The sequence below is a fragment of the Papio anubis genome, chromosome 2, assembly GCF_008728515.1.
Source record: "Papio anubis isolate 15944 chromosome 2, Panubis1.0, whole genome shotgun sequence".
Classification (NCBI taxonomy): domain Eukaryota; kingdom Metazoa; phylum Chordata; class Mammalia; order Primates; family Cercopithecidae; genus Papio; species Papio anubis.
Genome location: NC_044977.1, coordinates 20,688,031 through 20,713,867, shown reverse-complemented (window position 1 = coordinate 20,713,867; position 25,837 = coordinate 20,688,031). Strand labels below are relative to the sequence as shown.

General features: G+C 38.0%; 1 protein-coding gene and 1 long non-coding RNA gene across 17 annotated transcripts in view; one reads left to right on the top strand and one right to left on the bottom strand.

The window, feature by feature from the left end:
• Window positions 1-25,837, top strand: part of ABI3BP (ABI family member 3 binding protein) — a 248,598-nt gene that overhangs the window by 201,317 nt on the left and 21,444 nt on the right. For all 16 annotated transcript variants that reach the window (XM_031662974.1, XM_021933977.2, XM_031662969.1 and 13 more), the window contains 8 exons: window positions 1,401-1,478; window positions 4,682-4,744; window positions 6,408-6,482; window positions 14,339-14,416; window positions 16,241-16,333; window positions 19,258-19,386; window positions 19,917-19,985; window positions 23,613-23,822. In XM_031662974.1, coding sequence (XP_031518834.1) covers window positions 1,401-1,478; window positions 4,682-4,744; window positions 6,408-6,482; window positions 14,339-14,416; window positions 16,241-16,333; window positions 19,258-19,386; window positions 19,917-19,985; window positions 23,613-23,822 — 795 coding nt within the window. The remainder of the gene's footprint in view (window positions 1-1,400; window positions 1,479-4,681; window positions 4,745-6,407; window positions 6,483-14,338; window positions 14,417-16,240; window positions 16,334-19,257; window positions 19,387-19,916; window positions 19,986-23,612; window positions 23,823-25,837) is intronic.
• On the bottom strand, window positions 735-7,750 carry LOC116273706. The gene is made up of 3 exons (XR_004182027.1): window positions 5,070-7,750; window positions 3,925-4,136; window positions 735-1,884 (listed from the first exon to the last, which is right to left on the bottom strand). It is a non-coding gene; the product is annotated as an uncharacterized LOC116273706 (long non-coding RNA).

The following is a 25,837-nucleotide window of genomic DNA, read 5'->3' as shown; positions in this document are numbered from 1 at the left end:
TTGAACAAACAACCTGGAGAAATAAGGAAAGGCCTCTCAGATCAGGGTCATTTACACTGGGTCTTTAAGTTGAAATGAGAGTTGACCAGTCAAAGATGCAAATGGTTCTTTCAAGTTACAGATAGATAGGAAAGAGGCACAGAGCAAGGAGTGACAGTTAGACTAAACTGATGAGCAGGTAGTTGCCTGGAGAAACAAGGATGGGTAGGTTGGAAAGCTCCATTGGGATGAGCTGCACATGCTTTCAAGGAGTTCAACACAAATGTGTTCACTGTGTGGAAACTCTAGTTTGCCTTCATTGAAAACGAACCAAAAAGCTAGAGTTCCTGGCTTGTGTTTGTTGGTGCCTCTCTCCTGTCTACACTGCATCCCACATGGCTTTACTTAAATCAGTGGCCTTATTTACCTGCCTTCATTCCTTTTCTAATCATCCATCCTTTGTGGGTGTCTACTGAAATAAAGTTACTGATCACATTTTAAAATAAAATCCTTTTGGAAGAAAAAATTAAAATTGAGTGAGCAAATATATTCTAATCAAATATTCATCTAGTCTAGCTTATTTCTACAAAATCAATGCCGCCCATGATGGCAAAGTTAAAAGTAGTTTTCAAAAACCACTACTGAATATGCTAATTATTTAACTTCTACTCCCTGTTTTTCTAATGTGTCTTGGTTTATTCATGTCAGAACCATTACCTGTCAATTATCACAAGTATATTTCTTGAGCAAATCAAGAGAATACAAAAGCAGGACAGAAAACAAAAAGATAGCAGTGTATCATTTATACCAAGTGTTTCCTTGGATCTAGTACAGGCAAAGTGAACAGTGTAATTTGCTGTGTCTGTATGATGTGTGATTTCAAGGTAACATGGGAATGGAAGTGTTGCTGTATTTTTTTTATTTTGTCAAGAGGATTGTGTTTGTATGTCAAACACACACTCTGATTTTCACATGAGAAAAATAGAAGATTTGTTTTATGTGATATAAATATACATCTTTTCATATGATATATTTCCTTTCCACCTCATCAAAGTAACATGTGGGATTTATGGGCAGGGAAGAAACATGAAGGAGATAAATACATCGAGGCAACTAGGAGACTTTCATACATGAGCCATATCCAAGAATAGCCACAACTAGATTAATGAAACAATGATCCTGAGCTAAAAGCTTTTGGAAATCCTTATAACAATCATTAAAATAATAGTGTAAGACAGCAGATGTCACAAATGAGAGTTATTAAAATGTACCACTAACTGAATTATTGAGATTACTGAGTGTATTTCTAAATGCAACTTATCCTTTTATTATTGTATGGGGCAGAAAAGAGTATCTGTTTTTTGGTCATATTCATGAGGGTAATTATTTAAAACAAGCCAATCTTATTGTGTTTCCTCCAGAAGAAACAGACCAATCCACCCAAGAACGTTTCACAACTAAGATTCCACGAACAACTGAACTGGCAAAGACAACTCAGGGTAATCCTCTCCCCCACCTCTGGAGAATAACTTTTCCTTATTTGCTTTTAATCAGGAAAGACATTTTCTTTTCAGAATGTCATTTCTCATCACAGTGGATTACTTGATTTTTTTTGTCATTTTATAGGTGAAAGAAATCAGCCAAATCTGAATACTTACATGAATATCAGTTGAACGTAGGCAAGACAAGTTCTTTCACTGGCACTTACTTTTTTTAATGTATTGTTGACCACTTGATGCTTCTAACTAAGAGTGGAAGATTCCATTTTTTCCCCACATTTGACCTTCATTTGCCTCGTTTTCCATATCTGATAAATAATAACTGTTATCTTCCTCTTCTTACTCCCTCTCTAACTTCCTCCTGGTCTTCCTCCTTGTCTTCTCTCTTTTTCTCACTTTCTCCAATCTTCCCCCATTTGATGAAACACATTAATAAGAAAAAAAGCTATTAACAAGAAAAATCACTTTTCAAAACTATGACAATATTTAAACATCCAGAGAAGTGATTTCCTACTTTTTATTTCTTCTCTGTGATTTTCTGCTTTCGGGGAAGTGAACTCACCTACACAAAGCTCTATCTCATCTTCATGCACTCAGAAGTATTTTCCCGTTTATACTTTTCTATCCTACTATCCTACTTAGGTTATAACACTTGTGGACTTCTAATACTGTGGTGGTGGTGTTGTTGTTTCTTAATGACCACTTTTGCCCATCTCTGCCTCTATCGGATGATAGAAAGCCAAAAATAAGACCAAAAAGAGCAAACATTTAGGGAGTTAGAAGACAAATAAGTTTATGTTGCCCATTATGAGTTCTAATTTGAGGGGGAAAGTTGGTGAGAGAAGTTTAATAATAAGAGGAAACGATAATGAAAGAAATCTAATTTTAAAGTACATGTGTCACTGGGGCAACATTTACTCCAAGTAAACGTGACTAAGACTATGGTAAAGAGCAGTTCCTTTAAATTTTCTGAATCTTTTTTACTTGTTTGTATGGTTTAACTTTTATGTTTTAAACTTTTATTCAATTACTTCACTTAATTTTTATTTGCTGTTTATTTATAATTATACACAGAAGACTGAAGTATAATATGACAGCCCTCTCACATCTCTATCACCAGCCTCAACAATGAACAGATGTTCCGTTGTGATACATCCCTATTCCACCCTGATTTCTGTATGTTTATTATTTCATGTTTTTGCAAATCTCTTTAATTTCTGGCTTAAGGGAAGATAGCTGAATTCTCATAATCAATCTGTTTTAACCACAAAATACATAAATATTTACAACAAGCAGGATAAATAAAGACTCTCATTCCATGCAGGTTGTGTTGCCAAATGAGAAAGATTTCAGCTTTTTAGAGATATAAGGATTTCAGAATGAGGATAAAAGATCACAGGCCTGTTCTTTCCTTGTTTTGCCTTTTCCTACTTTAAAGAGAATATCAACATTGTGTCACCATTACTAGTATATATGGAATTTTAATCAAATTCCTTCAAAATACTGTATTAAATATAAAGTTCACCGGTTATGAGGAGTATATCAATGATCTCATATCATTATATAAATTGTCTTAACATATTTATATATGTTGACTTTTTTCTTATATCCTTAGCTCTTTTTCTATGTTTAAAATCGAAACTCTGCAGCAGTTTTCTCAAGGCCATATATTGTTTAGTGATGAGCTATATGAGTAACTTACAACCTAAACTGAAATTATATTTCAGCTCTTTTATTAAAAAAATTCTTTCTAGATTTAAATGAAGACTATGGAGAAAACTAAAACAAAAATTCAGATGCCATGGCTTTGAAATCATGTAGTGCTGATTATTTCTGTGGTCTACTCTCAATCTCTTTCCTGTCCAAAGCTTTAAAATTTATATGTATTCTAGAATGAGACAAGAACTATGATTCTTACTTTTAAGCAGAAGCAACCTAACATTCAAAGGGATTTACATGGAAAGACGAAATAGGTTAAGAGGGAATCCCACCATCTCAAAATTGGAAGAAAAAAATTGCAGATAATCATCAGGCACTTTAGGGTCTGTGAAAATTAATTTTTATGGTTATGACACTTGGGAAGGCCCAAACTAAACCTATAGAGAATTTCAGTATGTGTCCGCTGTTGTTGGCTTGAAGTATGGCAAAATTCTGCTCATCACAGTCTTTACATTGGAAGTTTATAAATGAGCTACATTATAACCTATTTCACAGGCACACTTTTTTAACTTAGTAGGCAAGGCATTGCTGATTTATGGCTATATAAATATCCACTCGATATGTGAATAAAATCTTTAAAACGATGTAATCTACTTACATAGTTTTCAGGAAAAAATTTTTCCAAAAACGTTACCAAGAAAGCTGGTGGCAGGAGGCAGTATGTGATGGGGAAGTGCGGACAGAGGAGAGCGGCATGGAATAGATGAATTCCAGGATGAATGCTTACCTTGAAACCTTAGGATGCATTAATGTTTCAGCAGGTTCTCACAAGTTGGCCTGCATACAGTGGTCACCCACTTATTCATTCATTCAGCAAGTCTTCAATAGGATGCCTTTCTGTGCAGGTCCTGGATAATTGGCCCAGGGATTATCTGAGTTCTTGCTCCTTGCTTGTCCTCTTTTGATAGGCAGGGCACCAGATGTCATTTTCTGTCATTTCTACAGCATTTTGGATGACACTGAGTGAATACTTACTCATTTCAGGTTCATGAGCAAAGACCATTTGATAGAGACCACATACTCCTACTCTTTCTTCTTTACCTACCTAAACAGTCATTTCTCTTTTTACCTTTAAGATTGTTTGACTTCTTTAGCAAAGTAATATTTCACAATGACTCTTCACTGAGAGATTAGATGGATGGACAGATGAACAGACAGATGGATGGCTTATGGGTTTATCATGCTAAGCAAACATCTGGTAAAACAAATGCTCTTGAAAAATAGGGACAAAATGATGACTAATCCTTAACACACCTTACAAACGAACTACCTCATTCTATGTGCATCTTTAATTTTCAGTCTTGTATATTTTCTTTCTTTTATTTTCCTTTAGCATGAAGTCTATAATGCATAATGGGAATTTTCTGAACCTTCTTTATACATCCAGGCAAAGTGTATGAGTTGTTGGTCCCTAGGATGCTAAATCTCCACTCAGGAGGCTTTGGTCTGTTGCTTATTAAATATAAAGTGTTCCTCTGTTTCAGCACCACACAGGTTTTATACTACTGTGAGGCCCAGAACATCTGACAAGCCACACATCAGACCTGGTAAGTTGTTTCTCTGATGACTTAAATAATCAGCAGGCAGGGAAAGATAGGAAATGGATTGAAACAGCCAAATACACCAAAGGGGATCCTTACATTGCAATAAAAGATATACAGGGACTCTGATCTGTGTGGATAAGTGAAAAGATACTGATGAATCCATAAATGTGACAAGACTTGACTAAGGATTTTAAGGGTAATCAGATGCAGAGATCACTATGAAATTTTATTGATTTAAAAGTATTTTTAAAATAGTGTTGGACGATTTTCCTGACAGTTATAGAGGTAGCACAGAGTTAGCTATGACATGATATTATTTAATACTTACTTTCAGATATTCTTTCTCTCTTAAGAAAAGATGGTCTTTTTCCAGCATAGAAAAGCTCTTGTTCTAGGAGAACATTTTTACTTGATTCCTTCAGAGAATTAAAATATCACAAGTTCTAAACAGCAAAAATAAAGTTATAATTATATATTGGGAATATGTTAAATTTACTAAATTCTCCAAAGGTCCTAGGATTACCCTCACAGGAGCTTGTTCAGAAAAAAAGTTAACTTGGAGGGGTTGATCTAGTTCGTGTAAATCACTCTTATGCTGAGGCACAAGTTGGACCAAACACTGGTGTTTTATTTTCTTTTTCTTTGTGATTCTAAGAAGTCTTAAAGTTCCAAATGATGAAACCTGCTTAGAATGAATATTCTAGGTGAATACATCTTTAGAACAATAATTTTATATTCTTTGGTTTATGTAGAGTCCATATACTTGTTTATAATTTTCCAACTTCTAAAGATAATTGGGCACAGAAATCTTTTATAACCATGTATATCTCCCTGTGACTTTGTGTGTCATGATAGGTGTTGAGAGCTTAATGTGAGACTGGTGATATTAAACATTTCTAAAAAATAAACAGTAACAATCATGGCTAATAATGACCGAGCACTAGCCATGTGCCCTGTGAGGTACAGTTGAGGAAGCTGAGGCACAGAGAGGAACTAGAAAGTGGATCAAAGATGAGCAGTATGGCTTCAGAGCTTCTCACATAAGCACAATACACTTAGTGCCCTTCCTTAGAGTCTTCTAGATGGATTGTAAAATAGGTCACCTCTTGAGACTTTGGTAAGGCTATGACTTTCTCCAGAGCAGGAAAGAAAGCAAAATGGTTTCCTCAAGTTCTGTGCTTGACAATGGACTTTGTGAAAGGACTCATATAATAAAACCTCTGTACCTAGGGATTCCCACGAAAGGATGTGGAAAGACTCCAACTTCTGAATGGAGACCTTGACAAATACACTTCAGATTTTGTCTTTTCATTAGACATACGTAGTCCTGATCTTTCTTCAGTTCCATTTTGGAATGTATCTGATACCTATAAATGAAACAAGATATTTCCCACTTCGGACTACAAATTCCCTTGCCAGTTACTTTTTCAAGTCAAGTACTGAAACCCAGTGATCACCTCAGAATACAAACTCAGGTCTCTATTTTCAAATTCAAGTCTATTATTTTTATACAAGAATGTGGTTTCTATATTCTGAATAATATTTTTGCTAAGTCATCCTTTTTATTGCCTAGTTAAATGACTTTCAATTCTCTGAGAAATTTTGTTTTTCTTGGCTGCAAACTTTAAATAAGAAAATGAACTATTTATATCCCACTTTATTTTAGTTCTGCATAGGACAACTACAAGACCTACTAGGCCCAAACCCAGTGGGATGCCCAGTGGGAATGGAGTGGGAACAGGTAATAATCACAAATGTATTTCCTTTTTATCCTGTCAAAACTATAAGCGTTATTTAATTTTCATGATTTTGTTGAATTCACATTTTAATTTCCTTTTTACCAGTTTTTAAAGTTCTTAGTAACTCTGTAACTGAAAATTATAACTCATTCCAAAATCAAAACTTCAGATGTTTCTAAAAATAGTGAAGACTTTTTCACTTTTCTAAACCTAGTCTACTAGTTACTATATATAATCTTGCTTCTTAAAAAGATCCTGATTAAGTATAACTTGAGTGAAAACACTAAAAACAGCTATTTCCCCTAATTTCAAAATACTTTTTATACACAGACTGGTCTTTGAACCGTAATTAGTTGATTTTTAAGTTTATAATTTAACAAGTACCATTAAAAAGGTTTTGAATAACTGCATCTGTTAGCAATCTGGAATATGAAATTTAAACAAGAAATATTTAATCAGAGCAATTCGCATTTGGTTACCCTGGTTATAGTCATTAATGTTTTCAAATCATTCAGCTTAAATAACATAGCTCTAATCTAGTCAGATCTATGGGAGTAAGTACTATGCTAGAAAAACTAGGATACTGATCTGATAAATATTCAAACACCCAACTTCATGGATAAATGGTAGTTATTTAGATGCCTTAACATAGAATTGTATTATTCCCTTTAAATATTTTTAGTAGTATAACTCTTGTGTTTGCTTAGATAAAAAAATTAGAATTTATTTAATGCATATATATCTGATTAACCCATGACAGTTCTCTAATGAAAAAGAGATGTGAATAATACCTAGAGATATTTAGTCTAAAAATTATTTAGCTTTGTTTAAGAATGTACTTTTGTACTTGATTATTACAGTCTCTGAATTTCTAGGAATTCACTTCTCTTCAAACCAAATGATGAGGCCAACACTATAAGTTCGTGACTCATGAAAAGCAAGAAAGCATCCCAGTATCTATTTGTGCTCATCTACTCTTTTAATTCTTCCCAACTGTGGGATTAGATCGTGCTCAATTTTTCAGATTGACATCAACAATCTGGCTATAAACAGAGCCACCTTCTCTCAGATCATTTTGGGAGGAAGGCGGGTACAAATTGTTTAATATTCAAATAATTCCTTGGAAGTGGCGTAAGTAAAAATAAAAGAAAGCACTTAAATGACAACCAAGCAAATGAAAGAACAAGTAAAGTAGCTGTGATCACACTTGAAAGCTACTAACCTTGGCCGGGCGCGGTGGCTCACGCCTGTAATCCCAGCACTTTGGGAGGCCAAGTCTGGCGGATCACGAGGTCAGGAGATCGAGACCATCCTGGCAAACACGGTGAAACCCCATCTCTACTAAAAATACAAAAAATTAGCCGGGCGTGTGGTGGGCGCCTGTAATCCCAGCTGCTCGGGAGGCTGAGGCGGGAGAATGGCATGAACCCAGGAGGCGGAGCTTGCAGTGAGCTGAGATCGTGCCACTGCTCTCCAGCCTGGGCGACAGAGCAAGCCTCCATCTCAAAAAAAAAAAGAAAGCTACTAACCTTCACTATAATATTGATTCTCACTAGAAACATGCAATTATCTCTCAGGGAAACAAACCATTATATTTTAGCTTATCAACAATACAAATATTTTTCCAAAGCCCACTTTTATTACAAATGAATATCTGTTACCTTCTTGTATACATAAAGTCAACTTTATAATAATTTATCCAACTTAGCTTTGGAAGAATAATACAGCAGGTCTTTTTCAATTTAATTTGTCAGTTGTTGGGAGAAATTGGGCTGGTGGGCACAGGTAGACAAAGCTGAGCTCACTGTTTCTTCTTTCTTTACTTCACCTCCATGCCCAACCAAAATTTTTTGTGCCTCGTCTGTATTCTTTTATTTGTCAATTGGGATCCCCTGTCAAGGAAGGACTTGCTGCCTACCTGCAGGGAGTGAGGTCAGCAGACAGCATCCAGCTATCATCTCCCTCAGAGTAAGCTTCAACCAGAGAGCACTGAATGGAGATCTGGGCAGTACATCTCCATGTCAGCCACAATAATTCATACCAACCAAATGGAACTCATCCTGGGAATGCAAGGTTGGCTCAACACTCAAACAAATTCGTGTAATTTGCCATATTAACAGAATAAAGAAGAAAAATCATGATTATCCAAGTAAATGCACAAAACAACCTAGACAAAATTTTCAGTTCATCCCTAATGAAAGCTCTCAGGAAATTAAGAATAAAAGGAAGTTTCCTCAATCTGATAAAGGACATCTGTGAAAAAGCTACAACTGCCAAAATTCACACCAGCAGCAGTTGTGGCCAAGTGGTTAAGGCAATGGACTAGAAAAAAGCTGCAACTAACACTGTACTTAATGGTGAAAGACTAAACACTTTTCTCCTAAGATGGAGAATACAGCAGGGATTTCTATTTTTGCCACTTCTATTGAATATAGTAGTGAATGTTTAGCCAATGCAGTAGGCGAGAAAAGAAGTAAATGGCATAAAATTCAGAAATTATAGATAACATGATTATCTATGTAGCATATGATTAAGAAAAACAGCAACTCTCAGATATTTGCCTAGAGAATACTACTTTAAGAAACTGGTGAGGAAGAAGTATTTAAAAATCTCTCCTCTCCAGGTTATAGACTTACCTGAGTCCACCTTCCTTTGATTCTGCATAGTTTTGATCAGACTTCTTTATAGAAATGCAGCTGTACGCAAAAGTTTATTTTCTTCTCTGACACAATTCTACTGTCACATCCACACTTTCAGCCTCTGTTGACTCTTTTAATGCATCATTTTTGTGTTAACTGATTTCATGTTCAACTTTGACATCTTAGAATGTTTATCTTTATTATCCATCTCACACACATTTTCCTATAGTTTTTCTTGCTGAAGTTTTCAACTCAGATATTTCACATTTAAAAAAATTAGTTGATAAAGGAAGTGTTTGTGATCTATAGGACATACTCTTTAATTTTATTTTTAAAAATTTATTTCAATGGCTTTTGGGTTTTGTTGTTACATGGATATACATGGATGAATTATACAGCAGTGAATTTAAGATTTTAGTGCACTCATCACCTGAGTAGTGTACATTGTACCTAATACATTGCAGGTTTTTATCCCTAGCCTCCTCTCACCCTCCCCGTTCTGAGTCTCTAATGTTCATTATATCACTCTGTATGCCTTTGTGTACTTACAGCTTACTTCCCACTTTTAAGTGAGAACATCCGGTTTTTGGTTTTCCACTCCTGAGTTACTTCACTTAGAATAATGGTCTCTAGATCCATCCAAATTGCTGCAAAAGACATTGTCGTGTTCCTTTTTTATCACTGAGTAGTATTCCATGGTGTATATATACCAAACATTTTCTTTATCCACTCATTAGTCAATGGGCACTTAAGTTGGTTCCGTATCTTTGCAATTGTGAATTGTGCTGCAATAAACATACATATGCATGTGTCTTTTTCACATAATGACTTATTTTCCTTTAAGTAGATACCCAGTAGTAGGATTGCTGGGTCAAATGGTATAGTTCTACTATTCGTTCTTTAAGGAATCTCCAAACTATTTTCCACAGAGGTTGTGCTAATTTACATTCCCACCAGCGATGTATAAGTGGTCCTTTTCCCCACATCCACGCCATCATCTATGGTTTTTTGACTTTTGATAGTGGCCATTCTTGCAGGAGTAAGGTGTTATCTCAATGTGGTTTTAACTTGTAGTTCCTGTAGGATATGTTATTTATGGTTTTAGACCACCTAATATTGTGCCCTTGGAAGGCTTAAAAAAAGAAAAACAGATTCTGAGGCCTAAAGACTACAGACCTTTGACTGTTGAGGTCTCTATAAAAATCTCGTGATTCCATAAGCCCCAGGAATATCTTGAGTCCAGTGTATCTTATTTCACAACATCATTATGTTTTACCTGATGTATGTGTATTTTACACATGTATGTGTAGGTAGATATTGCTCTACCCCAAGGTTAGAAAGTAGCCTGCCAGAGGTTGAGGTCTAAAGTGGGTCATTTTTCTAGCATTCTGCTTTTCCGTGGTTTCCAGAGACATGTCTCAGCTTAGCTGATGTGTCCTACCTATTAAAATCTCCTTGAGACCTGCCTACAGAGATGCAACAAGCCATGCACACACTGGGCCAAGCGATTGTGCAAACTACAGCCCCACAGGCCAAATCTGGCTCATTGCCTGTTTCTGTAAATAAAGTTTTATTGGAACACATCTAGCTTTCACATTGTACTGTGTACAATGTGTATTGTGTACAAAGGTACTTCCACAGTACAATGGCAGAGTTGAATAGTTGTGACAGAGACAGTATGGTTCACAAAGGTGAAAATATTTCTTGTCTAGCATGGGGTTGGCAGACTTTCTGTAAAGGATAAATGTTTTCAACTCTGTGGGCAAAACAGTCTCTTTCACAGATATTTAATTCTGCCATTGTGCTATGAAAGCAAGCACAGAAAAAGTTTGCCAATCCCAGTGCTAGACAATCTCTCTGACTTTCTCCCTGAGGGAAGTTGTGCACCTATTTTTTTTCATTCAGCCAACATTTATTGAAAGCCCATCATATACCAGGCAAAGCATAAATCTGAAACCACCTTGGCACATGTGATTTGACAGATATTGTTAAAAACCTGAATCCTAGACTCCTTTCTCTACACCCTAATGAGGGAACCACGATTTACTGCCCCCCCATGAGTGTGCTGCACGAGAATCCAGTCCCCTCAGGCTGAGGAATGTGTTTTTCTGGGCTGTAACTAAATCTTCCAGCCTGCTGGCTCCCTGCCGCTGGCTTTTTAGCCAGGTGCTAAGATTTGGGACAAGAGTGCAGAAACCAATCATCCATAAATATCACCCCTTTTTGATCACAGGGAATGAAGTCACTGGTACATTTAAGAACTGATTTCCAGTTTACTCTGTTTGTTTGCAAAGTTTTTGTTACCATGGTTAAAAGTACCCAATTTCTTACTTCGTTTTGGACGATAAATTGCTGAGGGGTGAACTATGTAAATCCAGAGATTTTTGGAGGACTCCCATATGGCAGTTGGGGGCTCATTCTGAGGCTCAAGTCTTGGTGCTTACAGAGCTGACTCTGCCCTTTAGAAGATGTGTCGATTAATCCTGCCTGAGGGAAAAAGAAGTCAGGTCACAGCTTGGGCCAGACTGTCTGACTGGGTGCCAATTCCTGAGAATTCGTTCTCTTCAGTATCTCTTACTGATTTTCTCCTTTCTCTTCCCATTGCCTCTCTGCTACCTTTGGCCTTTCATTTGCTGTCCTCTGACTCAGGGCAAGAGGTGTTCTCTAGTCTCTCCGGTTCTGGCCCGGGTGAAATGCCTAAACCGCAGCCAGGTGCAAGAGAGCAAGTCCAGAACAAGAGCTCAGTCTCCTGTCCCCAGATCTTTCCAGTGAGCCACACAGCTGCCTTTTGCATGGCCCTTCCCAATGCTTTCAGGCACCACTGGCTTCTGTCCACTTCTAAAGGCTGGAGAAAGTCCGGTTTTGCAGCTGATTCTCTGTTTGATTTGGGAACCTGTATCTAAGGATCATAAGAATATGATGCCTCTGTCTCCACCTACATAGAAAATGGCTTGTTTCTTCCAGTTCCTCCCTGGATTAAAAAAAGAGGGCTAGGCAATGTGTATCTTTGGTCTTATGTATAATGTAACTGTGCAAAATCTTAAAAGTGGTAAGAATGAAAATAGGCATTTTAAATGGAGCAACTAACATGTGCAAAAGCTTAGAGGTAGGAAATTACAAGCACATGTGGGAACCTAGCTCTAAGCTAGAGCTCCTAGATTTCTAACCTACCAGCCCCTGTGACTTGGTGGATCTGGATATGCCTGGTCAGTGACTGCTGTCAGCCTTGGACTATTTTCTGAGTCCCAAACACCCGTGGCATGACTGGATAACACATGCTTGCCAGCTATGGCCATTTAGCCCTCACACCGTGGTGGCAGCTCAAGTCACCCAAGAGACAGAGTAGAGGGCTTTAGGAATATATTCACTCAGAGTTACTGTGATGAATAGCAGGGAGAAAATGATCAGAGGACAGTAAATACTCTGCGCTTTGCCTCTTAGTGCTGAAGAGATAGGCTTTGGATCCTGGCATATGTAGGCCTGGATCCCACTGCTTCTTAGCTGTGAGACCTCGGGCAAATTGCTTCATTTCCTCTTGCCTTGGGTTTTCTCATCTGTGGGACGTAGATTGTATTCCACACACACAGGGTTGTAAGGATTAAGTCAAATCATGAATATGTAAGGCACTGGCACAGTATTGGATCAAAATACTTTGGTTTTCAAGGGCAGGAAGATTTGGAAAAGGGCTGTAAAGAAGGGTCTACTCAAGACAACAGCCTACTGGCCTTCTAGAGTATATAAAACTTTTTGTTACCCTGGAGAAATCGTGGTAAATCAAACCTTGGCAAGCCAAGTTACCCAGTGACCCACATGCAGGTATTCTTCAATTCCCTGTGCTGTTCACAGAGTAACCACTCAAATGAGCCATTTCCCTTCCCCACTACCCCTGACAGTGAGACACAGGAGGAAGGCTAATGAACCATTTGCTTGTGGCCTGCCTATGGGATTAGTCACAAAAGTCATTGCCCCCAGAAACATTTTTTTTCCAACCACAAATAAGCTTTAATTCATGATTCCGTATGTAATTTCTCCATGATTGTATATATTTTATCTCTTACTCAAGCAGCAGAGGATGTGGGATTGCAATATTAGGTTCATCCCCTGGATGTCATAAATTAATGTGAAAATGTCATCTTACTTTGAGGAGGCAAAGCTTCTGTTGTATATTTAATATATCTGCCCACACATTAAATGGAATCGAGTATATAATGTCCCCAAACAGTTTCTGGAACACAGTGAGCCCTCAAAACAGGGTTGCTGTCATTGTTAATGTACTAACTAGTATATTAATGTAAACATTTCATTCCTATTTTTTAATATGTAAATTACAGTCAGGTCCTCAAAGTAGTATGAATTCTTTTTTAGGACAGGTCATTATTTCTGAAGTGATTTTTACTGTTGAACTTCTAAAAATGTCTGTTTCTATTCTTTTGTAATGAATACTGTCACCCAAACCAAGGAAGATTATTTTATAATACAAAAGAATAATTTTTAAAATATGACAAAAACCTAATTAGTTCCCTTTGGAATTGCTACCCAAAGTCCAAGCCTGGGTATTTAGACAAATGGCTAGTAATAACCACGAGATTATTGAGGGGCTTAGGAGACAAAATAACACACAACGTGATTTTCAAATCAGTTTCTTTCAAACAGTAATGTAGAGTTATAGGCCTGCCCAGGGCTAATTTACAAATCCCAAAACATCATTTGTGGCCTCAATAGCCTTATAGCTAATGCCACTCCAGGAATAATTTTAAAGTCAATTTATTAAGTATAAACCCAAACACACTGGAATTCTAAGGTGTGGGGTTTTTTAATGGGCATAGAGGGATTGGAAGAAAAAAAATTTTTTTTGAATTACGAACTGTACTGATGAATATTGGCAAAAGGTGGCCAGTTACCATAAATGAAATCCCACCTGGTGAGGCAATACCACCCAGTAAGGCAGTGCAGGATGAGTTTCTTGAAAGATTTGGACAAAACCGCAATTTACCATGAAATGCTAATTCTACAGAGAAAACATCACAACTAGTGAATGTAGGGTTTTTATTTTTTTCTATAGCCAGATAGTAGAAGCCCGTTAAAATGTCTTGGCATAAAAACACCAATGTGCCTGCTCTGCAAAGAATGTACGTTGTTACTGACAGCTCTACAAAGTTCCCATGGAACATGTTTTGTTTAAATATATGTTTATTCCCTTTCATTATCTCTGCTCATAGGAGTCAAGCAAGCACCCAAGCCATCAGGTGCTGATAGAAATGTATCAGTGGACTCTCCCCACCCCACTAAGAAGCCAGGTAAGGAATGATATGCTGACTTTTATGACAGCTCAGCTCTGAAACTTGGATGGTAACTGCAGTATCATTTATTGTGGCAAAAACAGCAACATCCACACAGTCCCCAAAGTATCAGAACCATGCATACAGTGCATGGGTATTGCTAGGAAAACATTTGGAATATTATCTTTGGAGGAATTAAAAGTGCTCCATGCACAAATTAAATATTAATAGGAACTTCCGACATGATACTAACTTAATCATTACTTTCTATAATGTTCTGAGGGGCCATAATGGGCACATGCTGCAGAATCACCGTGGTTTCCAGTTTTGATCGTGCTTAAGTTTTGCTCTTGTGTAATTTATTACAATTTTTTTTGCCTGTGATTACTTATGTTCCTGATTTAAGAGTATGCTCTATGTAATAGGCCAAAAGTATGAATCTGGTGACTCAGAATGCCTTTGGATTGAATAAGGACTTTTATTAATGTCAACCACCAGTATACTCCTGAACACACACACACACACAGAGTCTTTCTCTTACTAGTATACCAGGCATTTTCCTGGATTGACAATTTTTCTTGGAGATTTTAAAACCAACATATATTATACCAAAAAAAAAAAAGATATAAATTGTTTAACTGTAGCACAAGACGTAAAATGTGGTTAAGTTAAAGTGGACTTCTCCAAGCACCTTTGACCTCGCCAGTCTTTCTGCAAATTATGAAAAGGTGCCTGTGTACCCCACCCTTTAGGCAGACAATGAGAAAAGCAATGCCCTTCCTCTGGGCTGACAGCCTTGCATGAGAGCTCGTAAGTGGATGAACAGAGCAGGTGCTAAGCTTTGTCCCCCACTTACACCTCCTGGGCCAGTGTCTTTGTGCGGTACACAACTCCCACAACGGTTCACAGTGAGTCTGCTCCCCACAGATACAGACTTGTTCCAGCCGTCAGGGTTACCTCAATGTAATCTTTGAGAAGTTCTAAAGGGTTTTAATTACAGTTACATAATAGAGCTGAGAATGGAGTAAAACACCCACAAAAGGAGAAAATCTATGCTTTAACAATTTGAAACTAAAATGGCATAAGAAATTGTAGGCTCAAAATAAAAGGCAGCTGAGGATAATAAAGTTCAGAAGTGCTCCTGTTAAGTCTATATGGAAAATGAAAGATGTTAAATTCTATATGTGTATATAGCCTTTCCAAAAGTAGGTATACCTATGTACAGTCATCTCTTGGTATCTATGGGGGATTGGTCCCAGGATTTTCCTCAAATACTAAAATCTGAGGATGCTCGAATCCCTTGTATAAAATGATATAGTGTTTGCATATAACCCATGCACATCTTCCCATATACTTTAAATCATCCCTAGATTATTATAATACCTAATGCAATATAAATAGTTGTTATATTGTATTTTGTGTTTTGCTGTTGTTGTATTGTTATTTTTATTGTGGTTTTTAAAAAAGTTTTCCAAAACAAAAACCAAAAAACAAAAAAAACACTAAGCATAAAAAAAAAAAAAAGTTGTCCATCCACAGTTGTTTGAATTAACTGATGGGGAACCCACAGATATGAAGGGCTCAACTGTATATTCGTCTATAATGAAGACGTGTTTTCTGTATACTAAAGTGCTTGGTTATCCCTGGGTACATTACCAATATTAATTTATAGGAATATCAGAATATATTATTTGTGTGCACTTTTCTGTAGAATCTATTCTCTGTCATCCAACTACTAATTATCAAACATTATTTTTTATTTTTAAAAACCCTGTGTTTTTTTCGATAGTGAATCTTTATAATGACTTTATCTAAAATACAATCTCTTATACACAATCCCAGGGACTCGCCGCCCACCCTTGCCACCCAGACCTACACCCCCACGAAGAAAACCTTTACCACCAAATAATGTCACTGGAAAGCCAGGAAGTGCAGGTACGTTAGTCACGTAACTTCCTTCTCCCGCCATGATTTCGGTTTTACTAGCCAACGTAAACTCTTCTTGGTGTGCTAGCAACAGGCACACTATTGATGTGTGTGACACGTTTGTGTTGGCCCTGAAGACTAGACACTGTAAATGATGACTTTGAGGACTTATAACCTGACACTTGGACTGAAAGAAGGAAACCATCCCTCTGCATATAGGCAAATTTGCTTCCTAGATGTCTGAGTGCTTGGAGCCTAGATTGAAGCTGACTCAGGCCCTTCAACAAATGGATTATTTTGGACAAGATGCTGTACATTGCCAAGGCCCTGGGAACAACAGATGTGATGACTTGTCATTGACTTATTCTGTCTCCTGAAACAAAATCCTGTATGTCCCACTGAAAGCTCTCCTATCCAACAGCCTTCACGCCAGGCCTGGTATTGTGGTGCTCAGGGGAAGATTTGGGACTAAAATATTCAGGGTGGCTGAAAGGCCTAGCCTGTGCAACAAGACAGGAATATGTTTTGGAGGCAAGCTGCCTCTTCCTCCATGCCTGGGCACACACATTGCTCCTCCCTCTAGAATGATCCTTTCCAGGCTTGGGATACTCAGACTTCATCCTTTTCTTTAAAAACCTTCCCTAACTCCTCAAGGTCATCTTGGCACTGCTTCTCTGTTCTTGTCCTTGACATACACCTCTGTTAGAGCAAACAGAAAATTGTTTCAGACCTGTTTGTTTGCATACTTCTCTTCCCGTGCTAGACTGTGAGCTCTGTGATGACAAAGTCCTTGTTTTTTTCTCTCCGAATTCCCAGAACCAAATCCCATGCTTAGCACATAGAGGATATTTTATAAGTAATAATGAAGTGAAAAAAGGAATGAAATTGAGTAAGTAAAATTGACCCAGTTCAGACGGAAGCTTTACCTCATACTCAGGGCTCTTCACCTAGGACCTGCCAGCAAATTGCAGCATGTTTCCCATCTTTCCTCCCTCTCTCCAGAACACTACTTCCTAAATATTTTGTAGGTGGAATCGGGATAAAAGTGTTCAAACAGCTGTGAAAGATGGAACTGATGTGGATCGCCGTGAAAGGGAGTGTCACTGTTCTCACAGGATGAAAGGAGGCTATTGTGTTGGGGCTTGTAGGATGTCCCAGGCGCACAGTGAACTCTAGGTCATTTTCCCCCGGCTGAAGGAGGGAGCAGCCTCCCGTCCATGCCTCTGGTGCCTATCTGAGTCAAGGCCCAGTGGCATGGCCTTGCTAGGAGACTGGGCTTCACCATTTATTGTAACCTGGGGCAGCTGTGACTTGAGCTCCAGCGGCTTGCTGATCGGACTGGATGAGCCACAGGGTGATGCCTGAGTGTGCCACTTGGGGGCCCGCTCCAGAGCAATGCTGTGAGGCTGTGTGCCTTAAGGAGCTGTTTGATGGCCTTGGTGCCTGCCATACAAACCCTGGTTCTCTCCTGTCAGTAAATGTAGCTTTGGTACAGCCCACCCAGCCTGAAGAAAAACTGTAAACACATTCCACTTCTGAGATGAACCCTAGTCCCCACTCTCCACCCTCACCCTCCGCCATTCACCTTTAACTCCAGGCAAACGGCCGCACTGAGGAGCCAAACAATAATTGAGGGCACTGGGACAGATGTGGCCTGATTAGCATCACAGAAAGTGTATCTTGAATTCCAGCACCATTTCCTGGAGTCCTCTGAGGCTCTCACATGTGTCTGTGAGCACAGTCTGGGGCTGCCATGTGACGTGTGCCACTTGCCCTCAATCTCCAGATCTACCCAGGCTTCTGAGTCCCACTGTCCTCACCAGGATGAAAATGCTTTGCTATGACTGCATTTCCGGTTGACTCTGCCAACTCTGAAAAGCCCTGTGGACTGCAGTGCAACTTCTCTTGGGTTCTGCTTGACCTCTTATTGTGGCTCATACCCACTAGCGTCAGGAACATGCATCCCTGGAGGCCAGGCCAGAGACCCATCTGACTACTCAGCCCTGATTCCATGCCGGGCCATAGTCCTTGGGACAGGCTTGTATCCTTTGACTCTCTATTGCCCAAGAGTGACTCCTTCTTCCAGGTGGAACGTAAAATTCAATCTAGTCTCCTTTCGACTCTAAACACCCAGACTTGCCTGGACCTTGGGATGGATCCAGTTTTAGGGACTTATAAGTGTTTTACGAGTGGAGGAGTCACTGTTGAATATAGCAATCAGGGTAGCACTACACTGGCCACCAGGCCAGAATCATGGACATTAACCCTAGGAATCTTTTTCCTTCTTCTCTAGCCATCTTCCAGGCTTGCCACTGAGTCTCCCTGACAGCTCTCATGTCCACCCCTTCCATCCAGTTCCACTGCCTTTGCTGTAGTTCACCTTCCTTTCTCTTGCCTACACAACTGACTCAGTCCCTAAAAATAACATCCAAATCCATGGTATTCAACTTCTTTCATGATCTGCCCCTCCTTGCCCCTCCACGCTCAGCTCTTATTGTACCCCTTCAAGTTAAACACACCAGGCTATTGCATGCTTCCCTGACGTGGTTCTTGTTATAATCTCTGTCTATAATACAGCTCTTGTCTCTACCTACTAATTAGTTCTCCTCTATTGGCACATCCTCTGTGAAGGCATTTCTCTGCCCGATGCAACCCGACAACCCTCCATCTTAACTCACAGACATAACCACTCCCTCTTCTTACACGCCCCTCTGTGATGTTATCTAGTACTTTTTCATAACGTCTATAATTATGCTTTGATATACTTGGCTCACACATCTGTCTCCACTAAGAATCAGGTCTTGTTTTCTCTCCAAGGCTGGTCTATAATGCCAAGCCACATAGTAAGTGCTTAAAAACATTTACTGAATAAATGTTTATAGAAACTTGGCAGTGTTCCTGTAAAGCCTGACTACTTTGGCTCTACATTACAGGAATCATTTCATCAGGCCCAATAACCATACCACCCCTGAGGTCAACACTCAGACCTACTGGAACTCCCTTGGAGAGAATAGCGACAGATATAAAGCAACCAACAGTTCCTGCCTCTGGAGAAGAACTGGGTTCGTATGGCAATCCGTTCTCACTGGATACTTAGCTGTGAGGTGCAAAAGATTTTAGATGGTGGTGGGGATGGGGGAGTCTCAGTTTGAGGTCTTCTATTTTACTCCATTTTATTAATATGGTTGTTTTTAATTTTAAAATTATACTTATTTTCAACACTTCCTTATAGAGTATTGTCCTTCCCTTAGCAGACCTAGAAGAAACTGCCTAACTTTGGTTCATAAAAAGATCTAGACTACTTAATGCTACCACTAAATCACATTATTACTAACTACACATACCTTAAGTTATTAGTGCATGTTAACCACTTGGTTATAACTTGTAATTCATTACTCACACTATAGAATACCTTGCAGCAGGATACAACTAAAGGCCTTATATTGTAGATGAATATGTGTAATTTTAAAAAGTCAAAATTGCAAGCAGTTTACAAGAAGAAATATTGAGTATCTTTAGTCTACAACGTTTACATTGTATTGTGAAGCTTTTTTATCTTTTGCCAAAATTGTTCATTATTTTCCATTCTCAGAAAATATAACTGACTTTAGCTCAAGCCCAACAAGAGAAACTGATCCTCTTGGGAAGCCAAGATTCAAAGGTATGTATGGTTGGCTGTGAATCTCACATTTGAAAAGGCTATTTTTGGTAGGTGTATCAGCCAGTTATTGCTGTGTAACAAACCCCAAATCTTAGTAACTTACTATAATAATAAGGATTTATTTTTCATGTGTCTGCAAGTCAACTGAGTGTCAGCTGATCTAGGATGTGTTTAGCTTAGTGGTTCTGCTTCTAGCAGCAGGTACAACTGGGCCTCTTGTGGGTTGGACTCAGGTTCACCCCACATGTGTTTACTCTGATTCCCAGGATGAACAACCAACAATGACCCAGGGGAAGCCACTTTCATAATAAGGCAAAATCAAGACGGGGAGTGTCCAAATGCAAAACCACATTTAAAGCTCCTTTTTGTGTCATATCTACCAATATCCATTGGCCAAAAAATGTCACACAGCCAAGTTCAAATCAAGGATTGGGGAAGAATACTTCTCCTATGGACATAAAGAATAGTTTTGAACAACAGTCTACCACAGTAGGAGAGATATAGAGCCCAGTATTTGCATTTATAATTTTTTTCTGAAATGTAACATTTGATGAATTTTAACATATGCATATACCCATGAGACCATCATCACAATCAAGATAATAACACATATATGACATCCAAAAGTTTCATCATGTATCTTTGCAATCCCTTTCTCTTCTTTCTCCCACTCAACCCCCCCGTGCCTATGTGACAACAGGCCTGCCATACTGTAGTATGTACTTTATGAAATTTTATATAAATGAAAACATACAGTATGAACTCTTTTTATTGTCAAGCTTCTTTTATCAGCATAAATATTTGGAGAGTCACCTATGTTGCTGCATGTATACTAGCATTCTATTATTTGGATATTCAGTAATTTGTTTCTTTAGTAAATGTGTTCGTGGCATTGCAATTTTTTTTCACTGATAAAGCTATTATGTCCATTCATGTACATGTCTTTGTATAGACATATGCTTTCATTCCTTTGGACAAATACCTAGGAGGGGGTGGCTACATGGCATATAAGTGTGTGTATAACGTTTTAAGAGACTGTTTTCCAAAGTAGTTGTACTGTTTTACCTTTCTGTCAGCAGAGATGAGAGTTCTAGTTCCTCCAAATCCTCACCAACATTTGGTATGGTCAGTCTTTTTTTATTTTAGCCATTTTAGTAGGTGTGTAATGGTATCTGATTATGGTTTTAATTTGCAACCACCTAACAATTAATAACACTGAACATCTTATGTGCTTATTTGCCATCTATATATCTTTTTTGCTATTTCCAATTTTTTTGCCAAATTTAAAAAATGGAGTTGCTTGTTTAATGTAGAATTTTGAGAATCTATATTTTCTGGATACAAGACCTTTTTTAGATACATACTTTGAAAATATTTTTTCCCAGTGTGTGTCTTGTAATTTTAATGAAACTCAGTGTATCAATTTTTAATAGAATTCACTTTCTTTAATAGGTATAGAGCTATTCAGAATAGGTTTTTTTGTTTGTTTGTTTGTTTGTTTTTTGAGATGGAATCTCGCTCTGTTGCACAGGCGGAAGTGTAGTGGTGTGATCTTGACTCACTGCAACCTCCACTTCCTGGGTTCAAGTGATTCTCCTGCCTCAGCCTCCCCGAGCAGCTGAGACTACCGATGCCCACCACCATGCCCATAATTTTTGTATTTGTAGTAGAGACATGTAGTTTCACCATGTTGGCCAGGCTGCTCTCAAACTCCTGACTGCCAGTGATCCGCCCGCCTCGGCCTCCCAAAGTGCTGGGATTATAGGCATGAGCCATCACGCCCAGACTGCATTTTATTTTGGGTGTGTGTAGCCTTACATTTAGTGTGGCTATTGATATTGGTACATTTAAATCTTCATCTTGCTATTTGCTTTCTATTTTTCCCATCTATTCTTTGTTCCCTTTTTTCCTCTTTGTCAATCTTCTTTTAGGTTGAGTATGTTACAATTTCATTTAATCTTTTTTGTTGTCTTATTAGCTGTAACTTTGTTTTATTATTTTAATGGTTGCTTTGGGGTTTATAGCGTGTATCTTTAACTTATCACAATCTGCCATCCAGTGATAATGTACAACCTCACATATAAGAACCTCACACTAGCATAGCTTTGCTCCCCTCTTGGCCTTTGGACTATTATTGTCATACATTTTACTTTTACGTGTTATATACATTACCGTAAGGAGTTTTTATTTGTGTTTAAACAGTAAACTTTTTTAGAAAGAATAATAAGAAAAACATTGTGTATGTTACCTATGTGTTTACTGTCACTGCGCTTTTCATCCCTTTGTGTGGCTCCACATTCCTGTCGGCATTGTTTCCTTCCTATCTGAAAGACTTCCTTTAATATTTCTCTTAGTGTGGGTCTTCTGGTAAATAAGTCCTTACAGATTTTGTATGTCTAGAAAAAGTGTTTTGCTTTTAAGGTATTTTCACTACTTGTTAGATTCTAAATGATGTCTTTTATTTCAATAATTGAAGATGCTGCTCCAATGCCTCTCACTTGCATTCTTCCTAGTAGGAAATCTGCCAAAACCCTTATCTTTGTTGTTCTGTATATAACGTGTCTTTTTTTGTCTGCCTCCTTTAAGGATTTTCTCTTTATCACTTGTTTTGAGAAACTTGATGATGACCAGCATATAGTTTTCTACATTTTTGTTGTTCCTAGGTATCTTTGAGCTTTTTGCCTCTATAGGTTTAGAAGTTTTATCACATTTGGAAGATTTGGGACCATTATTTCTTAAAATATTTTTTTCTGCCCACCCACTTCTTTACCTTTACTACTCCAATTACATGTATATGAGACCACCAGAAATGGTCCCCACAGCTCAGTAATGTTCGTTATTTTTAATTTTTATCGTCTCTCCCTCTTTTTGGATAGTTTTTATTGCTATGTCTTTGAGTTCACTAATCATTTATTCTGCATTATCTTATAGGTATTAATTCTATCCAATGCATCTTTTATCTTGTAGCTTTCATCTCTAGAAATTTGATTTGGGTCCTTTTTAATATCATACATGTCTTTACTAACTTTTTGAACATGTGGATTATAGTAATAACTATAATTCTTATCTGATTATTCTAACATCTATGTGAGATCTGCATTGGTTTCAATTGATTGATTTTTCTCTCCTTATTATAGGTAATATTTTCCTATGAATTTTACCTGTTAGGTGCTGGATTTTTTTTTTTTATTATTCCTAGAATATTCTTGAGTTTTGTTCTGGGATACAGTAAAATACTTGAAGCTACTTGATTCTTTTGAGTCTGGTTTTTAAAATTTATTGGGTGGGACCAGAACTGTGTTTAGTATGGAGTTAATTATTTCCCACTACTGAGGTAAGACCCAGTGCCCCATAAATTATGAACTCTAAACTATGCTTAGGGGATCAAATTACTTTTTGATATTAGCATAAGCTAAACCTATTCAGTAAGTAGATCAACACCACCCTATATCCTGTGTCTCAGAGGCAAGATTTTGAATTTTCCTAGTTTGAACCATCCACATCATGGCTTTCAACCATCTGCTTATAATATGAGACCAAATGTCCTCAAATTGTATTTATGAGCTCACTTCCATCTTCTTCACGAGTTGCAAAAATGTTAAATGTCAAGGGTCCTCTCTCTCACAGGTCCTCATGTGCGATACCTCCAAAAGCCTGACGACAGTCCCTGCTCCATTACTGACTCCGTCAAACGGTTCCCCAAAGAGGATGCCACAGAGGGGAATGCCACCAGCCCACCACAGAACCCACCCACCAACCTCACTGTGGTCACTGTGGAAGGGTGCCCCTCATTTGTCATCTTGGACTGGGAAAAGCCACTAAATGACACTGTCACTGGTAAGATCATGGCATGATGACTGTTATGGTGGGAAGCTTTGGTAATAAGATACCCTGGGAGTGGGGTACCGTGGGTCAACGTTGGCATGTGAAGCGTATCTGGGGAGGAGCCAAAGCTAGCAGTTTTGCTGCCTTTAAGGCACATTATTGTCAACAGTGTCATAGGATGAGAAAAGATCATCTTTGTGCTTGTTATGGGCTCCCTGTTAATTTAGATCTCTTCAGGCCGCATTCTTTCCATCTCCTCTCAGAACTCTTTTTCACACCAGGATGAAGAAGCCAGTCTTTCATTACCAAGAAAATTATATTGCTGATTAATTTAAAACTGATTTTCCTTTCACCAACCCAATTTCTAATTGACCTAGAACTTTCTAGCAGACTAAAGGTTACTTCAACTGTCTTAGCATAAATAAAAACAAAAACTCTATTCCTGATCAATTTTCTGCTCATCTTAAGAAATTTTGATTCTGTTACCACCCACCAGTTCCTCTAGAAATGATTATGAAAACTAAGAAATCCCGAAACACTCTGAATTCATTATACAACAGTTTGATTCTCCATAATAAAGAGGATAGTCCAACGAGGAGGAGGAAAAAAGACTAGCAAGCTAAATCGGCTAGAGGATATAGCAAATAGCATGGTAGGTGAATTCCTGCCACCCAAGTTCCTGCCATGTACCTGGTGCAGGCAGGCAGGGAATAGGGGAGTCAACTAAAAGGCCATCAGGAAGAGAGAGGAGCAGTGTACAGGACCAGGTAGAGTATGCAGGGACTCAGGTTCTGCCAAAAACATTTCCTACTGTACATGGAAAACAGCAGCTATGTCTCCTCAGACAGAACCACTGGATCTGGGCAACTTCCAGTGTAAGCAGCTTATCTTTGCTTAACTAGCTTTCTTTACCATGTTTTGTGAGTTTCCCTTTCTCATGCAAAGCTACCCTTTGTTTTGAGAAAGAACCCACTACTACCCATGGTTCCTAGAGATTTGCCTAGTCCTGCTTCTTTCCTTGGGACTGTGCTAATAGGTACTACGATATCTAAAAATCAATTAATCTGTCAGTATTGATTATCTGCATCCATTAAAATGTCTAAAACTCTTCATATGCTGTGCTAGTAAGGAGTTCCTGTGATCATCTGAGGCTTAGTTCTCATGAAACTAAATGATCTATAAAATTTCATTTGCCTTAAAGATAAGGAACATTGAGGTAGAACTGGTTAATCTAATACATTTAATTATCGAATACATATCAACTTGGATATATTCATAATATACAATTTAACTTTTTAAAGCTGAAGAATTGTCCTTTTTTATTGTATAAATGTTTAATCTCAAAAATCATGGATACAGTATACTTTATCTATCTAACCAAACTGCTTTTGTAATGCTGTTACTAAATGTTAATGAGTTGCTTGAGATCTGTCACATGATACAGAGCATTTGTAACAATTTTCGTGGACAAGGACCACATCTCTTTAGCTGCAGAATTTCCTAAATAGAATTAAGTTTGTATTTAATCATAGTTCACCTAGTCCATATTTAAACATTGGAGCATTTGCCCTAAAATCCTGTTGGTTTTTCATTCCATTTTGTTTTAGTGTTCCCTTAAATACCACTTGATTTCAAATGCGATTGTTTACAAACCAGCAGCTCAGATAATATAGAGATTAATTATTATATCACTTGAACTGACTTTACAAAAAGGTACTGAGATATAATAGAGTGAACTATATTCTTCTGCCTGAGTTGGCTTCTTTCTTTGAGTTGATGGGGACACACATTCACCTCCAGTGAAGACATCCAGGTTCAGTTGCTTCTACATGTCCCTTCTATACCGAAGTAGAAAAAGGTACACCAAAAAAATTGGCCATAGTCTGGATCCTAGGGCAACTTTAAGTTGTTAGTTATAAGCCTCATAATCTGATAGTCCAAGAGCATGCTGACATAGACTTAAATCCCAGACCAGCTTTATTTTAGATATGCAACTTGTGTATAAAATTAGACTGTTTGAGCCTTAG